The sequence below is a fragment of the Tinamus guttatus genome, unplaced genomic scaffold, assembly GCF_059628265.1.
Source record: "Tinamus guttatus ecotype Peru unplaced genomic scaffold, ASM5962826v1 Tinamus_guttatus_pri_ptg001099l, whole genome shotgun sequence".
Lineage (NCBI taxonomy): Eukaryota > Metazoa > Chordata > Aves > Tinamiformes > Tinamidae > Tinamus > Tinamus guttatus.
Genome location: NW_028289633.1, coordinates 103,516 through 123,571, shown reverse-complemented (window position 1 = coordinate 123,571; position 20,056 = coordinate 103,516). Strand labels below are relative to the sequence as shown.

Sequence of the window (20,056 nt, the reverse complement as noted above, 5' to 3'; positions counted from 1 at the left end):
CCTGCTGCATTCTTTCTTTCTTCTTTGAAACACACAAAGCCCCCTTCTTTTTTAAACCATCGCTGAAGAGATGCTGAAGAAAAAGATGTACTTTCTATAGAAATTCAAAGTTAGACAACTCATTGACCTTACAGGAAACAATTTGAGGGAACGTCTTATAAGGAAAAAGCATATGTTATTCCATGACCTTACTTTTCTTGCAGCTGAGAAGTAGCTCTCTGATTACTTTCGCAGTATGATATAACTTCAGATACAACAGAACTGCATTATTGCTCAATCATTTGTAAAACTGTACAGAAAATGTTGACTCAATGAATGCCACCTGTACAGTATTTTCATTACCTGTTTATAAAGCAACTGCTCATTTTCTCTGGCATAGCAAAACAGAACATCTGTAAGAATTTTCCTCACAGTCTCTTGCTGGAAATACTGCATTTCAGGAAACCTGAAAGGGAAGAAATGCAGCAAAGGTAAACTACATAGCTCACAAAAACCTTGTCACTGATCTGCTACAGACAGATAGCTAGGGCAATACTTTTCTTTTTTCTTTTTTTTTTTTTTTTTTCTGCTTTCCCATCTCTCCATGAATGGAATGGGTGCTGGTGGAATACTTCTAAAGACATGTCACATTTGTTTTGTAAATAAAATTTGGAACCATGTTCTAATATACATCAGTCTGTTACACCTTTATGATATTGCCAGGTTTTTTTAAATGCATAGTGCCCTTTAACATAAGGAATACTAGACCTCCGCAAGAATGACATAAAATGGCACATTGTTGTAAATACCAACTTTTACAAACAGCCAGCGTGATGAAAGTCTGACTGACTTGAGGAATACAGTCCAAAAAAGGCAATGTACCATCTGAGTATATATTCCTAATTGCCTAAAGGATCAAGTTACTTTGCTCCTCCAAGTCCTTGTCATGAAAACAAGTTTTGCCAAATAGAAAAAGAGAAAGGAGGCAGATGAGAGGGAGTGACTGAAGCTCAGATGTACCCTCTCCTTCCGGCACACAGATGCTTCCTGTCCAACCTGGCAACCCAGAAGGTTGTCCTGGTGGTCCCGGGTGGCCCAGCAGCCCGATCAGTAACTCCAAGGCAGTGCTCTGCTCACTATCAATCAGCCCTGCACCAAAGAAGCTGAAATGTGCCAAGGAATACTTAAAAAAAGGAGGGGGATTGAAAACAAACAATAGACAAAAAAGAGTTAAAACCAGAACTGCTGCAAACACTTAACTACTGATTCCGGTACTGGAAAAACAAGCATTGGAGATCAAATCTCACCGAGATAAAAACACGCTTTGCATGACATGCTTGCATTCTTTAATTTGTGTTAGGCTGACAACTGTTAACTGGATCATCAATCTGGCCTGCAGTTTCAAGAACAGTCCTGCTCTTCATTTTTTCTCCAGATAAAAGATGGGCAAAATAAGCTACTATGAAGAGGATAACAACTACAATATGTTAAGTAGTCTGAAAAGAACCAAACAGAAAAAATGAAGGATATGTCAAAGGAAGAATATACACAAGGGTTCAATATTTCATTAATATTTGAAAAAAAATAGCATTTTAATAACTGCATTATTGAAATATCTCACAACTAACATGAAAATAGGCATCCTAATTTTCTTGAGCTCTAAGCAGGCTCCAATGTATCCTATTGACATCTTTTGCTAAGATAATTAGGCATTTCACTGCCATTAGTGGCTGTCCCAAACAAAACCAAAAATTAGGAAATCATTTGAGACTTTCACAGAATAAATATCCACTAAGTGAAACAGAATAAAATGGAATAAGTGTGAGAAAAAGAGGAAAAAAATCTGAGAAAATCATGTTATCTGCATGTAATCCAGGAAAATGTAAATATGAAGAATCTGTAATTATTCTGATATAACTCTCACCTCTGCATCCTCCTCACCTGCCGGTAGAAAGTAGGAAATAAGCTGCTTATAGATTTACTTTAATATACTAATACACAAACAAGTGCTTACCAAGGCTTAACTACATGGTAGGAAACATTTTTAAAAGTAACCATCCAAAAGCACATCCAACTATGTGGAACAATAAAAAAGGAAAATAAAATGTAAGTAGAATGATAAGAGTTCCAGAAAGAAAGGAAAAGGTAAGGTTGGACAAAGAGAAACAGAAGAACACTTGGAAAGACAACACCTGTATGCCTGAGGCTAGTTTGCTAAAACCAATGTTACAGCATTGTCGGCACTAAAATGAGGTCATATGGACCACAGCTAAGCTTTTTTAAAGCAAATTTTGTCCTGCCTGCTTCCAAAGTGTGGAAGCTACATTGGTAAACTTCAGTTATCTCAAGGCTTTGTAAAGCCTGTCCAGAGAAACAAAGTAAGAAAATATGATCAATAGCCTGAGACAAACTACTTGTGTTAACTATTACTGAGATAACGACAGGTAAAGCTAGAAACGCGCTTTGAAATCCTTGGATGAAAGGCATTATTCCACAGTCAACAGAGAGAAGCCACTATGGCTTAAACAGAATAAAATTTAAGTACTGAGAAAGGCATTTGGATGAACAGTGCATCATTTTCCTGGCACCTGATGGGGTAATGGTAGACCAGCATTTGGAAACTTGTGTGCACTTGTAGTAATCATATTACTGTAAAGGAAGGACACAGCTGAGACCAGAAAGGTGCATTACAGCAGATGGCAATCGACATAATTTAGGGGTTTGAAGAGATTATTTCTGAAGGACTGTTATTCAGTCCTGCCCTGTGAAGTTCAGGAAAAGAAGACTAACAAAGAAAACTCAAAAATACACAGAATATCTGTGAGGATCTTGTAATACCAGAGATTGTGACAGGAAGGATAATAATGAACTCAAGAAATAAGCTGGCTGAAGTATTAATTATAATAATGTAAATACAAGAGACCATGAGGGAACTATCAGTTCAGGAAGGATTTTCATGAAAAATGTCATTCTACAATTAAAGCACTGCTTTAGAAATACACTAGCCTCAAATCAGGTAAGGTAAAACATTTTTTCAAGAATACTAAGATATTACATTTAATTACATCTTGGAGAAAAACTGCATAAGAAAATGGGAATTTTACCAGGATGTTTTACCACATCTACTATAATCAAACAAAAGTGCATTCAAGTCTCTGATTTCTGAAAGTTAAGATAAGCATGAATTAGTTATTTTTTAAAAGATTAGGCTTTTTAGGGGCCCCTAGACCACTAACAGTCAAATGTTGACACAAAAGGCAATCAAAGAAAAGGACCCATAAACACTTTTAAAAAACATGTCTGGTAACAGACTTGAAGGAGATTCTTAATCACTGCTGTGGAGTGACCTGCCTTTGCCTCATTTTTCCTCAGATTCCTCAATTTCCTCAGATTTTACCGCACCATTCCCCATCCCTGCTCCTCAGCAAGGTAAAACTTTGTCAAGAAGACAATATCTTTAGAAATAAACTGCAGCTCCCTTTTTTCTTTATGCACAAGTGCATAAAAAGGTAGCTCTTCCTTCTGGCAGTCTCTTCTCTTACTTGGAAACTACATTTTGTCCCTTGGGTTCTTACTCCGTGGACTGCTGTTTCTTCTTACGTCTTCCCAATCTTCTTCTAGGAAGACTGATGTAGATGACTAATGGTCCCTCTACGCCTTTTGTCCCCTTTTCTTAAAAAAATCTGGGAAATAGAGTGTTTAAACAGGTGCAACCACTACTTCTCAGGATCATGTCTTCCCCTTTCCTATAGGGCTGTTGTTGCTCCTGAATTAGAAACAGGCTAGAATAATACACACAGACCATCACCAAAGACCACCCCTGCCTCCAAGTTAGTCTACTGAGAACCTATAAGTCTTACATCAAACACGGCCATTTGCAAATCCCAGCTTCAAAAGATGATGCTGCAAGCAGAGTGGTGTTTTGATTTGGCTGGTAGCTAGATGCAATTCCATTGCAGCAGATTGCTATTCCAGCAGAAAACTCACAAAATTTCTTCTTTATCAGCTATCTTTTTAATTATTAGCACATAATCAGCTTTGTTCTGGTCTTTGGTACCTCTTTGGAAAGACAATAATTAATCACTGTGTTCTTACATGTACTACAAGTTACTGTGTTGCTAATTCAAACAGAAATTCCTTTCTGAGTAAAGTGCTAGAATACAGCCATATAACTTGTTTGGTATTGCTAAACTATAATTGAAGCAAGACTTCTAATTTCATAATAAAACCCTCTCTCACAGCCTGATTTTGAGAAGCTTTCACTTGAGATAGAAACAGACTATATTTGGTTCTAACCCCAAAATTCATGCTTCTGGACTGCTGAAAGAAATTCTGTCTGAACCTCTCAATTATCATCCAGTAAGAAAAAAAAAGAGAGATTATTAAATAGAAGTGTAAACAGTATAAACAGTATACTGTATAAAAAATACAGTATAAAATATTCCTTAAATAAGAAACAGAAGATTATGATGACTATGAGATGATAATTGAATATACTTAAGCAATCTGAACATTTTAAATTCAAATATAATGCACTGTAAGTTAATGACAAATCTTTAAATTGCAACACTAGGAATTTATATAAAGAATGGAAACGGAAAAGACAACCTTAAGGACAAGATAGTTATATTCCAAAGCCAAGGAATGTAGAACTTTCTGCTTCTTACTCTAATGCTAACTTGCAAACAGATACCTATATATATATAAAGTGCATGCTATATGGTTCATGATTAATCAAGCGACATGTGAGTACGTAAATTCGCTTTGTGAAATGAAAGTTTGTAAAATGAAATAAATTCACGTTAGCCTGAAAAATCTTGCTTTTTCATTGTCTAACTTATTTTGATGTGACCCATGATGCATCCTGCTATTTTCTAAAGTGCATACACTCTGCCATTTGCCACAGTGAGAGCCTGTATTTCGTATATATCTAGGTAAATAGTCTTATATCCAGCAGAACTTCTATATCAATTTTCATTCTCCAATTACAGTTTATATATGTATATATTTTAATCTTAGAACATCCTGAACTGTTCCTTTTACAAACAAAAAAATACCATCTGTGAGCATGCACATGAAAGTATACTCAGATTTTAATTACACATCTCACTGCAAGAATGCATTCAAGAATGGGTCTAGGGACGGACATATAAAATATTCCAAAACTAGAGAGCAATGATTTCTTCTGCATGACTTTGTTTCTTTAAATGAAAATGTGTGAGCTTGGCATTTTTAAATTCTATGGCTATCACCACTTTTTCCAAGTTATAAGAAAAATTATTTGCAATACAGTAAAATGTCACATGTTAGCAAAACTATAATTGAATTTAATTAGATTTACACATCACAGTCAATGCTTCTGCTCTGAAAAGAAATATTTGCAGGAACTGAGTGTTCTAACTCAGATGCCTAAGTTCCTAAACAGGAATGACCTAAGGGCCAAGAAGATGAAAGGATAGTCATAGCAATATTAGGACAAATTTTAAAAGGCATATGTGACAAACAACACTAGAAAAATGATAAATAAAAATAGAAGTGCTTAACTTCTCTCGATGAATGACATTATTCTCACTAATTAAACACTATTTTCGTATTATTGATTGAATAAGTGTAAAGAATTACAGAAACTCATCTGTTCAATCTTTTACTATAATTATAATTTACTTTAAAACCTTGAATTTCTCTTACTTTCTCTTTGTTTCACATAGAAAACTCTATTTTAATTTTCAATAAGTAATACATTTCCTAATATTTTAATTTAAAGGAGCTTTTCTCCAGTGATACCAATAAATCTCCAGGGTTTATGTTTAATGCAATTTTCCACTTCTTCACTCCAAGAAAGCTGTCTTGCTATACATTAAATGCATGTTTCTACACATTCATGTTCAACAATCCTGACATTTACACTAACTGAACTCAACAAAACAAAATATAGTATACACCATATAAAAATGCAGGATCAAAATTTATATATGGATATTTCTTTCGAAAGATCTACATACGTTCTTGTCACATCTTGTTCAATCATTGCTCGAAGCTCTTTATCCTGGAAAAATTTATTCCATAGACTCTGAAATAAAGAAAATAATTGCATGAATTAGAGGCTTCTAGTAATACTTAGGGCTTATATACTGCAATACCAAAGTACTGTGGAAATATTACCTAATTAATTTGCAGCATCCCTGGTTGATAGATATATCAATATTTTATAGTTGAAAAAGAATATTTGTAACTAGGCTTAAATCTACTAGAAAGTCAATTTAGATCAGAGATAAAAACATGCGACTTTCTGGATCCTGGTTCCACACTCACACCCTTCACTCAGTGGAAGGCTTCAGGTCTGTGCATTTCTTGTACGGGATCTATGACAATATTTAGTGAGGTAAATTCAAGCTTACATGGACCAACACCTCAGCTGAAAAAAATCAGTAGTTCACTGGAAAAAGTGCACATCGATGCACATTTCCCCTACAAACTTATGGGCTCTACTTAGAAGTGAGAAGTTTCAAGATAGTGTGTTTGACTGCCAGAAAGCAAGTTTGCCTTAGTGGAGGCAAATTCAAATATGGAATGTATGATGATTAAATACCTATTACGAAAATCACGCCATTCTAACAGTACACATACACAGCGCAAATCAAGATGGGTCTTTATCGAAAGGCTCTTACATAGAAAACTGGAGTATTTAAAGTTCATTATCAACATTCAAATTAAATAATAGATTCAAAGCAGATTTATCTTCTTCTATATCTGTGGATTTGTCCATTTCCATTCTTTTTTTTTTTTTTTTTTTGCTAACATGCCTTATTTACCAACACTTTGCAGAAGCCAACCTGAATAAAGTCAGCAAATGTTATTTAAATGTTCCAGTCTATGCCATCACATTAGGGTAATGTTAAGGAAACTGTTGTGTAAAGCTTATTCTTTGCAATAAAGGAATAGCTTGGCAATATTGATCAAAATACAGAAGGAATATAATCCTTAGCAGTCGTTTCATTTAAGTTAGTTTTCAGATAGCAGCAGGAGTGAACGGAATATCATAGGAAGGGAGTGGCTGCAATACTTCCAAAATCTATTGCTCCCTTGTAAACAATTTATTGTCATGGTGGCTTAAGCATGGTGGCTTATTTACACCCTTGACAATGTCTCACTTAAAACCAATACCTTTTTATCTGCTTTAAGATACACTGGATCTTACCTATAGCTCTTTTAGGGCAGCTATGTCATATTTTGAAAACTGCAAACACCAACTCTCCCCTGCTGGTCCTTCACAGTGAAGGACCAAGAAGATAGATGGACTCTTAGGTGCCAAAAGGGAAGTAAATCCCAGGACACTATAAAAGGGCAAAACATGAAATCATTGCAGAGGGTCAAAGGCACTTAGCTTGTCACTCCTGTGCCCAGCTTGGTCTCTTGTGCTGTTCTACAGGTTAATTAACTGCCACATACTCTGACATTTCAACCTACAGCCTGTGAAAACATCATAGGCAGAAATAGGTTGTAATATTGTGTACAATCATAGACTACAGCAGAAAAAAATTAAATCTTCTGCATTTGAGACAACTCTGTTCATTTGGATGCAGGGATGGTTTGACAGTGTGTGGAGTCACACTAGCTGCAGAGTCACAAACATGCCTGTGATGAGCACTTCCATGTTCCTACAAGCAGAGCCACTCAAACACTTCTCCTTTTACATTAAACGTGAAGCAGAGCACTGCAATAAACACAAACCAATTATACGCTTCAATTTATGTGAAAGTCTCTTTTGGTGTAAATCTCCTAAATTCAATCAAAAAAGTTATTTGCATGGTATCAAGTTATTTTTACAATATGGTAAAGCAGGATTTTCTGAAATAGTAAAAAGAGATCAAAGTGATAATTAGCAGAAAAGCTTGAAAGTGTATGCTATAGCATACTTAAGATGCTCCCAGTATAAGTCAAATGTAGTTCAAATCGCAGTCTCTCTCTCTCAAAAAAAAATAATAAAAAAGTTGCTTAAGTTCCTAAATCTATACCTAAAGCCTAATCATAGTGCCAAATACCAAAGAGGCAGCACTTCTAGAATACCAAGCTACATGGAGCTCCTATCAATTTCAGTAAGTGCTAGATACCCAGCACTTAGGGACAATCAGATAGAAGATTTTTGCCACATTTCCAGTATTGAAAATTTGTCATTTTGCAGCTGGTTGCTCTTTTATAACTGTTGGATATTCTTGTGTCTTTTAACAAATGTTACAAGAGAAGAATTAAAAACCTGGAGGAAATGATTATTTTGTAGCCTGGACTTTCCACATTCACTCAACCTGCATACTAGTCAGATGTCCAACAGTGCTCTTTTTTTTTGCTAGTGAAAACTTCTCAGGTTAAACAGTATACTATTTGGTGCTGTTTAAATATTCCTAAGCATGTATTCTTAAAATGAAAACACACAGCAATAAATGAACTGATCAGTTAAAGGAAGGAAATTCTGTAAAACTGGAACAATATTCCAGTATGGGTTTCTTGTTCATTATTATCATTCTGGAAGCACCGGAAAAAATAAAAACAAACAAACAAACCAAAATTAAACTAGAATATTAAACTAAAAATGAGCATTTCTGGTTGCCCACGGCTTGTGAGCTGCTTGTTAACACAAGACAGTTTGGAAATAGGGCAGTGAGACTTTAATATCCACTGTTTTGTCTTCTTCATCAAGACTTCATTTTCATCAACATGATTATAATGATGAGAATTTTAGTAACACAGATATTGATGAAAATAGGAGTCAACTTACACCTTCATCCTGAGACAGAGGATTGTTGATGATCAGGTCTTGCTGTCCTGCTTTCCGTGGGTTTGTAATATGCTGGGAAAAAAAAAAAAAAGAAAAAAGAGCAGTGTTTCCATTTCAAATTTTCTTCCATTACACTGCAAGTATTATATCTACATCCAGCCATTGGAGTGAGACCTTATTTTGTACCAACTTACAATCTCTTTGATCTTGTTGTAAGATGTTCTTAATTCGGAAGTGCTTTTAATCCACTGACTTCTGTCTTGGGGTAAAACCTCTAGAAATAACTATTAACAAAACAAAATATAACAGTCAAGTTTAGTCAGTTTAATAGAGTTTTTCATGCGCAAACCATCTCAGAATATGGAGAAGCAAATATTTTACAACTGTACAACTGAGGAACAGGACGCAAAGACCTACAAAATGATCCTGGCATTAAGACTTGCTAATCAATAAATAAGAAGCTAGAAACCATTACAGTCCTACAGCGCATCGTAAAGCATTAAAAAACTACCAAAGGCACAAACTAAAGCTTTATATACAATATACAAAACTTGGAATTGTTTCTGTAACATTGATGACCTGATGCAATATGCCTAAAACCAAATATGAATGCAGAGCAGAAACTAACCACTCAGAGATTATCTAAGAAACGTGGATGAGGAAAACCTTTTCTATAGAATAGAAACAGGTTCTAGACTTCTGTGAGACAGTTAAGAGACTCAATTTTCCAAAAAGCCCTTGAGGAAATGTAAATCTCAATGGTTCATATCTCTGTTTGAGCAGGGTCAGAAACAGACACCCATTAGGGAAGACCATTTAACCGTATACAAGATACAGAAAAAATACAGTGTATTTTCTTGCTTTCTAAATAAATCTTTTTAGTTATATATTATAAAAAGTTATGAAATAGTAAACATTGCCAAACAACAAGCATTTCCAAATTCAGTGAAAGCACTTAATTATTTCAGAACTTAATGAAAACATTGACAACGTTTTAAAAATAGGCAGTCAAAAACAGAGCTCTACTCCATATTGGGACACAAATAAACCATCCTCGCTTTGAGAGCAAAAACACTGCTTGATTTAATTATTAGGCAGCGTGGGACTCGCTGCTGTTAGTTCAGGTGTTTGAATGGGATCTTAGGCACCTTATTTTAAGGACTCAGGAAGGCACAGACTCCAAATATGCTTGTGACATATATTAATCTGGCTTCCCGTAGACAAGATTTTCATTAACTTTGAATGTGTTCAGTGCTACATACATTCAGCTTTTCAAATTTGCTTCTTTCATATATGGAGCATATTTGGAGGTCTTCATGCCAATGTCAAGTCTGAGAATTTACAAGAGAGGCTATTTAAATCCTCGATATTCACATATTGCAACTTCCAAAGATAAGATGTTCCCTACTATCCAAGTTGAGGAGGGACAGGACACCTGATGTCAGTGCAACAAAGTTCTGCAGGACTTTATACAGCATCTCATTATTATTCAGTTTTCTTCCTCCCTTTTCTCCTGCAATGGAAACCTCTGAGGGCCTGTTGTGTTTGATTGGGAGACCTGGTTTCTTTCTCTATCTAGTCATTAAAAAAGACATTAGTCCTAATTTTCTCATTACTGCTCACAGAAAGCTGCTAACAGAAGCAGCATGTCCCACGCAGTCCCAAGTTCCACAAAACATAAATTTTAAGACAAGCTTTCTTTTTTATTTCCAGTGCATGATTTCTATGTATCAACACCAATAGGAGATATGACTGTGTTGCACTCAATTTTATTTAAGACAACACAAAGATATTCTTTCCTAGGAATCTTTCGCTAAAACCAGCCATTCAGCTTTAAGGCAACTCAATATGATTAGCAAATGTCCTATGAATTACAAAAATGGGTAGGAAAACATTGGGATGAAGTCTCTCGGAAAATTCATGATTCTTTGCATCAATAATCTTCCAGCGCATCAGGTAATGTGTTGATATATTGCAACCACAAACTGTAAATAAATATTTTCTCTTCTTACCTTCCAGCAAACGCTACGGAACCTGCTGCTTCTCAGCTGCCCATTAATCCCCTTCAGCCGTATAGTTGCCAAGTAATTGTTGTTTACAAATAGTTCTTCCCATTCTTTGCTGCGTGCAAAAGCAAAAGGAACGAGCATTTAAACCATAAAAAGCCTTAGCTGATTTAAGGACTATATGACACTACATGCTGTGGACAAGCAGAGGAAAAGAACTTTTTTTTTAAACATATATATTTAGTTGTGTACCATTTCTGAACGCATGGCTGTCTTTTTGGACACATTTCTTCTTTGGATTTAATGAATATGTAGATCGCTATAATTATGCCAGCTACTGAAATTCATAATGTCTATGGAGGCTATTCCATTTCCTCTAAAATGTTGGTACTGCAGTTCAGTGAATAAACAAGAAAAATGAATATTAATATAAGCACATTCATGTTTCAGCTGTAGACAAAGAAGTACCTATTCCAAAAATATGCAACAGAAAAGTATACTGTTGACTGTATTAGTGCCTCACATGACTTATTTGCTTAAATGAACCTTCTTTTCTTCCTAATGTCAAGCTGGGCAGTTAAGCATAATAGAAGAAGACTTTCTTTAACATTTAGTGCTATTTACTATTGAAATCACTCCTACTTCTTTCTACATGATCAGTTTTAAAATTTTAACAGGTGCTAGCAAATTTAAAAAAACATCAAAAAATTAAAAAGCCTCACTGTATAAACTGTTAAAGGCAAGCTTGAGTACCTTGCAGTACCTATGGCTGACTAGATAAACAACCTAAATATGCCTCCCAGGCATGCAGGCACCAGGGGCCTAACACCTGTGCCTCATTAATATACAAGTAAATCTGCTCTACTGGGAAACAATTGGAAATTAATTGTCCCAAACCATCTACTGAGCTTGAATAAAAGAATTAAACCTGTATTTCTGCATCTCCTGAAATGAATCTCGAGAACAGCATAAGCCATTTGATGGTCTGACCAAAGTAGCCAAAGACTTGCTCCCGGACCTTCCTACAACCCGCTCGAAAAATCCAAATGGGAGTTTCAACCTTAAGAGCTGGGTTATGCGCAAGGAAAAGCATTTCAGATTTATTTTCAGGGTATGTCCTTGAGGTGAAAATCTCCTTTGCTGCTCTCACATGGGAGACTATTGCTTCTCCCTGGGAGACCAAATGAAAGCAGGAAGAAGGAAACTACTCCTGGGACTTCAGGGGAAGATCTGAGCAGATTTTCTTAGCTAAGGAGGGTCACAGAGCAGGTTACGCTGAAACACCCAGCAAACTCTGCTTTTACTAGCTGTCCTAAATCTATGCAGGTTTCCAATCTTCTAAGCTGAGTTGTGAGGGCTTTTCTTTTTTTCTTAACCTTGGATGGAACTGGATGATGATACAATTGCTGCGAATGGTCAGGGATGGATTGGCAAGTCAGAAAATTATGCTCCTGTTCTGCAGGGACATACTCTGGCAAGAGCATGGACAACTCAAGCAGTGTTGGTGTGAGGGGTTAGGGCTGCTTTCAGCCTTTGCAAGCTGCCAGAATTCCCACAGGACTAGGAGCAAGTAACTCTCGTGGTGTGGGGCAGGTTCCTCCCCTCCTGCCACACTCCTATTTGTGAGTTGGAAAGATCTCATTTCTCGGGCTCCTGATTTCCCATGGATCCTGCCCTTTCTGCAGTGAGCTGCTTACCACCCTTTACGTGATCACAAATCTTCTCTCAGTACAACGTGTGGTATATAGCAGACACAGCTTGAGAAAAATCTGCTCCTTTCTTTCATGTGCATTTATACTTCGGTAACTACAGTATGTGCTGCCTATCTAAACAAGCCTCCTGCTCCTCTCGTGTATGATACTCTCCATTTGCCACCGCGAAGTGCGCAGCATCCCTGGCCGTTACAGCAAGGGCCAAGCCGCCTCCTGAGGCAGCTCCATTCAACAGTGACACCCTCCCCAGTGCACAAAACAAGTCAGATGCAAGAGCTCTTTACATTGGTTTCAAAGTGGATTATATTCCCAGATTTTCTTTGGAAATACTTGTATGTCAGTTTAAATCAGTGCAACTGTGGATAGAAAGAACAGAGGGCAAAACGTCTTAAGGTTATGTTTTTTTCCACCAACTGCTACACTGTAAGAAAGTAATTTCAACACTTCTTAAATTGTGTGAGTGTGGATACTGTGCTTTTCTAAATTGCAATGCAATTTCATACACACTTTGAACAAAATTCCATTTAGAACAGCCCAAACTGAAATTTGGCAAGATTGTATCTCTCCTGCATCCGCACTTGGCTGCTGGGATAACTAAAGCAAAAAAGGCACAAGTAACTGAAAAAAGATTTCAGAATAAACCCAAGTTGGAATCTACTATAAGTTGTGACATCTAAAATCCTCTCTGGACTGCACTTACTAATTCATTTCTCAAATATTTTGAAAAAAGGCTAATAAATATACTAAATGTCATTATCTTGAGACTATTTTTAATAAAGGTAACACTGCATAATACCAACAAGATACTTGGCTTTCATTTCTAAAAGGGTAAATTCTAGATTGACATAACCTTACTACGAAAACCAGTATCTATGAGCCTCTTTGACCCTGGCTTGCAGAAAAATCGTTGGTCAAAGTGAAATGAGCAATAATGATTAGAACTCAAGTTTATCACAGCCCTCTTGCTTCACTGAAGTGAAAGACTTCAAGAGCCAACTGGAACCATTAAACTATGAATAAGCACATGCAATTGTTTTTAATCAAACTAGAAAATTAAATGCATAATCGTGTGTTAATACAACCTTCAGGTTGTACAATTAAAGTAAAAGCAATGGCAAATCTTAATATTTTCTGGCTACCTTGTACACATTTTTCATTTTATATTCCTGTCTGTTTAAATATGCAATCTAACATACTATGGTACATATTGTAAAGCTTTAATAATAGAAGACTTACATAAGAAAAAAAAAGTAGCAATTAATGTTACTTTTAGAAACTTAATTTCACATTTCTTACTTTGCCTTCAATTGTATCTATGGCACAAAGGTCTTAGATAAAATATTTATTGGCATGAACCACATTACTTAGATGTGGGAAAAGGGCTTCATATGTACAAACTAAAAAGCAGGCAAATCAATGGAATGGATTATGGCTGTGGATGATAGAACCAGACTCTCTCCCAAAGGTTTTTTTCATAGTTATCATCTCTTCTTAGAATCATAGAATCACAGAATGGTTGAGGTTGGAAGGGACCTCTAGAGATCATCTAGTCCAACCCCCCTGCATACACAGGGTCACCTAGAGCACGTGGCACAGGACTGCATCCAAGCAGGTTTTGAAGATCTCCAGAGATGGAGACTCCACAGCCTCTCTGGGCAGCCTGTTCCAGTGCTCTGTCACCCTCACTGTTAAGAATTCTTTCCTTTTCTATCTGTTGAAACATGCATTCATATAACAACCACAAGAGTTTGGATCTGTCTGCAAAGGAATTTTATACTGGGGTCTACTCTAATATGACATATCTGTTTATCAAAAACCAGGCCAAAATCCTAGCAAACTATACATAAGTATACATAAGTATTAACATACTCTTTCCAAAATAAGGTCTGGGGGTATGACAGTTGCTAAAATAATTACCAAAATCAGATATTTGTTGACTTTCCTCTTTCTTTTTTAAAAAAGAAAATTCAAGTTATTGCTAAAATCTCTCCTAAAATTCTCAGTAAAACTCAAGGGTACCTGCCGCATTTCTACATCTATAAAAGTTTTGGTTTAAAACTACAGGGTCTATAGCCAACTTGAATTATCTAACGCTACCTTGTCTGCACTATTTTGCTCATCTTATCCACTTTAGATGAAGAAAGGTTCCAAATAATCTCAGTGACTGATTCAGCAAAAGCTTGTTCCTCGGAGATTTTGCTGTAAAGACATTTTCTTCTTGAGAATTAGCAGTCCTGGGTCTGGATTAGGGATTAGTTTACCTCACGAGCACGATGTCATTTGGAGGGTAGCACAGAACAAATGGATCTGCAACTGGAGGTCTCTTCCAACCTCACTCATACTGTGATTCTGGGATCACATCTTGTTTGACCGTTGAGGTTTCTCTGTTCAATTGGTATTTCGTTTGCTCAATACACATATTCAAGCATTTCTTTATCATAAATACTTCTTCTCTTCGGAATACTTGCATGGTGCAAAAATAGCCTATTCTCAGAGCTCTCAAGCATGCTGTATGGTGAAAGACATGAACAACGTGCATTTGCTGCTCCACAATGTTCTTGTGACAGCAGAACAGAACAGGACTTCAGGGAAAGGAAGCAGGTATGTGTAAGAACATCACCCCTCTAAAAACTGCTGGTTTTAGGTATGAATGTTTGTCTGTGTTGCACCATGGATGCTTCCCAAGCAAAGCAGTATTTATCAAGAGGTGAGCTTCACAGTCCCCTGTAAACAGCACCTGCAGAACTGTGTTTTACACACGCAGCATCAGCTCTGGGCAGATCTGGAGTGCTCAGTAAAAGAGTATGTGGAATCCCCTAGTAAAGGTGGAGAGATTCTTTACAATAGCAATCAAAATCATCCAGCCATTTTCACAGTAATCCCTAATCCCACTTAACGATCCATGTTATTACTGCAATTTGGTGTAGAAAACTAACCAGAAAACTCTCTCTCTCTGTTTTTTTTTTTTTTTTTTTTTTTAAATAGCTTCCCATACTTGTACACTTGGTTGAGATGCAGAGGTAGACAAAGCGTCCAGGAAAATTTCCTTGATTTGTGGTCAGCTCGAATGCTGAAGGATTAAAAGAAGAACATCTCTCCCTACCCAGACACTGGAAGGAAGGGAGCACAGTGGGCAGGATTTTCCATTTCAATATCTAGGTATAATCTCATGTGTTCAAGCACCATCTTTGAAAAGGCCAATACCCTGAGGTCAGGTACCTTACTAGAAATCACTAGAGGGACAGTATTTTACAACTTCAGAGGAATAAGCCACTGTAAACTCCCAAAGACCACATATATTTTTTCTTAAATCATTCCAAGAATTGTTGTGACAAGGGGCCTGGAAAGTAATTCTGGAATTCAAATAGTAGTTTCTGGAGTTTTACCACGGCAGAGCTTGCGCCATGGCACAGCGGCAAAGCCAATGCATCAAGCAGAGAATGCAACCTTGGCTCACCGCCACTTATTGCAAAATAGGTATTCTCTATATTCAGAAAAAGAAGAAATGAAAAAGAAGAATGGTATCTGCCAAACAACAGCAGGTAAATTCTGTCCTACAGGATAAACATACTGACTTACACAAAAGTATGTCTTTCTGGAGTCTAAAGAAGAGGAAGAATTTTTATACTACAGTGTTCAGACCATGTCATACTCTGTGGGAAGACATTAAAACCTACAGAAATAAAAACTGAGTAACTTAGGAATACCAAGGCCAATTAAGATCTATATGTCACTGAAGAATGGAAAAGATTCAGTACAGAGGCTGCAAGGACTAAGATCAATCAGGTAAAGATTATTACCTACAATTACTTCATTTTCAATTGAAGCAACAGGTAACAAAGAAACCAGTAACTAAAACGTCACTAGAAAATACATGTAGTTCTTTGAATCCTGCATTGGGCAAGTATTTCATACTAAGTTTTGAAATCTCTCTTTCACATCTGTGATGAAATAAGATCCCTTTAATATTTACAACAACATTTAGAAAACAAGGAATGTTTTCAGACCATGAAAAGAGTGCTACTGGAAGGTATGAACATTTGCATACATATTCTAGATTGGAATCTAAATCTCAAGCTTATTTCACCGTCTAGACCATTATTCAAGCACAAACGGATAGTTTCGCAGAGGCCCAAAGAAAACTCTTGAGTAGTGCTGCTAACATTGGCAAAATTATCTAGGATAAAATGGCATGCATGTTCCCAGACTATTTCATATTTTTATACAATGCTGTTAATATCAAAATGAGTTCTTTTAAATTTTGAGATCCAACTCAGCTTCCCAAAGGCACCCAGTGAAGCAACGAATATGTCAGAAAGAAAACAAATTCCCTAATGGTGACGGTATATGTTTGCAATTGGAGGCCTTTACTGATAGGCATATTAGAGTGCTTTTAGAATAAGCAATAGCTTTTTTCACATATACAGAATATATCGAAGGAACATACATAGTTTTTATTATTTATTATACCATAAAGTGAACGTTTTAGAAAAAGGTTAAGCAGGAGACAGCAGTGTAATAAAAACAGTTTATTCCCTAAAGCAGAGGGAAAAAAAAGCAATTCATAAGTTTTAAAAGAAAACATTTCTGAAATATACCATTTTTTTTTATTTGATATCCTGAAAATCCACTTGACAGCTTTCATGTGAAGACTTTTCAAACTGCTTGGAAAATGCGTGTGTGTTTTCTGTTGCATCCCAAACTCCCGCCTCAGGATACGAGGCAGAGTTAACAGCCATGGCAGTGTGAATATGCATGGATGCACTGCTGGGAGGCTCAAAATCAAAGGCCAGATTTTCTAAACAGTTCAGGTCTCATTTAATATTGGCAGACATACAGCTAGAAGGGTTTGTGTGAAGTAAGGTAAAAATCACTTCCTTAATATAAAAAAAATCACCAAAATTTCAGGTGACTAACTAAGTTATTTAAGCTATCAGTTTAATTAAGTGTCATATAACCTGTGGAACTAATTTAAGGTTGCGCTGTCAGAGGAACTCTTTGCAGGCATATATTGCTTCTCTCATATTAGATCTGGATCTGGCATAGGACCTTGAGATACCTTTCACTGTAGTTAAAATTGACCATTTAATCGATCATTTTTAGTGAAGCAGGTTTTGAATTGGGACAATACTTCTAATCCTTGGAACTGCTTAGCTTCTGTGGAAGCATTCTTCTTAGAGCCATCTGAAAGTCTGACTTACATTAACTTGTGCTCCCTGACTCTACTTTACAGACACACTGGAATGCCAGTTTGATCTCAAAATGTGCACCTCAACCCCAAGAAAAATAGTCACTCACCTGCCAGGGTTAGTCATGTTGGTGCAAACATGACACAGGTGCAGAGTTTCGAGGGGTTTGCAATGCTGAGGTCACTGCATTGCTTAGACCTGCTGAGCTTCTCAACTTTTAATAATTACTTCAGATTTTAAATACCTTTTTAATAATGAACTACAGCCAGATGTTGGGTTAGAAAGAAGCATCTGTGAAAGGTCTGGCAGGCCAAAATAAAAAAAAAACACAGCATAAATTCTGCTGTTTCTTCTCTATAAAGTTTACATTAAAAGACTAATGGTGCTTACCAGAAAGGAGGATCCTCATTTATTTTTTTTTTAAACACAACAAAAAAATTTGCAAAGTGAAATATCTGACCTCAGATGCTAAGCTGTCCTGTTCATTTAGAATTTTTGCACTTTATCAAAGGCATATAGTTTAATTTTGCTGAGAAAGTAATGTTTTTTCACTCATATATACCTTCTTTCTTCTCCTACTGCCACAAATGCCTCCTTCCAATTTCAGAACAAACTAATTTTGTTTTTGTGGTTTTAAAAAATACTAGGGTTTAGTAACATTTTAGTGAAAGTTAAATGTTTTGTTCTAAAATAAAGTAGATTTAACCACAGTGCTAAATGACAGTGTAAATGACACAGAGCAGATCAACAAATCAAATGTATTTTGAGAACTGAAAAAGATTGTTCTTGCCTTTGATTACTGAAAAACACCTTCAAAGTTTGTTGTATTAGACATCTGCAGTTATACTTGACCTGTGCATTCAGCTGCAAAAACCCAAGACTTTTATGCAACATTCACCTCTGTGGGTCATATTATTTCCTAAAAATGCAAATGCACTGTATGAACCTAAACTAAGTATTATTTCCTGAGCTATGCCTTTCTTTTAAATTGATCTCAGAACTACTCTTTTTTTCTGACATAAATTAATATATATTCATACTGGCTTTGTATGAAAACCTGCACCATACTTCTAGATTGGGCTTTGCCCCTCTAAGAACAACGGTCTCTGCTCCATCCTGCAGGAAATGGCTCTGTTTAGCACACGAGGGTTCAGATCCTCCGTGATGACGTTTTCTTCTTGTGGCCTATCGTGTCACTAGCACATTCCTTGGGGCAAAAGGCAAAGGCTCCAGAGTGGGTCAGCTGTGGAAGCCAAAAAAAGAAGTCTGACAAGATCGATCAGGAGATCTTATCAGGGCCCTCAAACAGGGTAAGAAAGGAAAATAGCTTTGAAAAAAATTCAGAGAAAAATGGAAACCTTCAAGTTCTGGATGTCAAGAGTGCTTTCCACTCTTGGATGTCACAAGTGGATCTCCTTGAATTAGCACAGAAGTGCTTTGGAAGATACTCGCCTTCAGGGCAAAGAGTCAATTTTCCTTGCTGGAAATGAAGCTCTGCAACATCTTCCCACACAGGGAGAAATTGAGAGTGCTGGCATGGAGAAGGTTTATAAGCAAGTAAGTTCAGAAATGCAGAAGGATCAGAAACTGCAAGGATAGAGTTTAAGGTTCTACAGACAAAACGAACATGTATGGAAAGGCCTCTTTGCAACGAAATCCAGGAAGGCCTCTAACAAATGGTTGTAGGGAGGGCAAAAGAAGCACGAATTTTCCTGCCTCTGCACACAAGAAGCTCTTGAGGAGCCTCCCTGCATAAGGGTGTGCAGAGCTACTTCACTGCTAGGCCTCCTAACATTATTGTAACTCAAAATATGTGAAAAACCCAATAGAAACACTTCCTCTTTACGGCTGCTCGTTAGGTTTCACACCTAGTGTGAAAAAATTAAGGAAAAAAAACAAGAGGTTATCCTTGTGCAGAGGTGACTTAAAAAGTAAAACACAGTAAAAAGACACCACCTGCCTATGCTGCAGAAGACTAAATATGCTTGTGTAGTGGGGAAAGGGTTGGTTCCCATCAGATTAAGACATGTGATTTCCACAAGATATAAGTATTTAAATAGCTTGTATCTTATGAAACCACCCTATGTCTAGAAGATATGGATAGAGGGTATGTACCCATTTCTGGCACAGCAGCCTAGAAAAACCATAGGTCAACACAGGAATCAAACCGGTTTCACAATCCACCTTTGGAAAGGGGAAGGAAGAGGCAGGAACAGCTTGCACCCCTTGCTGTCTGTCTTCTGCACGCTCAGTACCAGCCCTGCAGTTGTTGGCGAGCACACAAGAAACGTGCCTCAGCCAGCAGGACTAACTGCCTTTTTGCAATGAGAAAGAAAACATCTGGTAACCAGAATGTGCAAGAAGTCAAGGAAAGAAAACAGACTACAAAAGTCTTTC

General features: G+C 36.8%; 1 protein-coding gene across 1 annotated transcript in view; it reads right to left on the bottom strand.

Annotated features, from left to right (window-relative positions):
- The window catches only part of LOC148590767 (TBC1 domain family member 5-like), a gene marked incomplete at its 3' end in the record, with an annotated part of 130,584 nt that overhangs the window by 74,935 nt on the left and 35,593 nt on the right, over positions 1-20,056 (bottom strand). The window contains exons 3-7 of the mRNA XM_088538612.1: positions 10,765-10,873; positions 8,947-9,036; positions 8,753-8,824; positions 5,982-6,049; positions 343-445 (exon numbers count right to left, since the gene is read on the bottom strand). Coding sequence (XP_088394738.1) covers positions 343-445; positions 5,982-6,049; positions 8,753-8,824; positions 8,947-9,036; positions 10,765-10,873 — 442 coding nt within the window. The remainder of the gene's footprint in view (positions 1-342; positions 446-5,981; positions 6,050-8,752; positions 8,825-8,946; positions 9,037-10,764; positions 10,874-20,056) is intronic.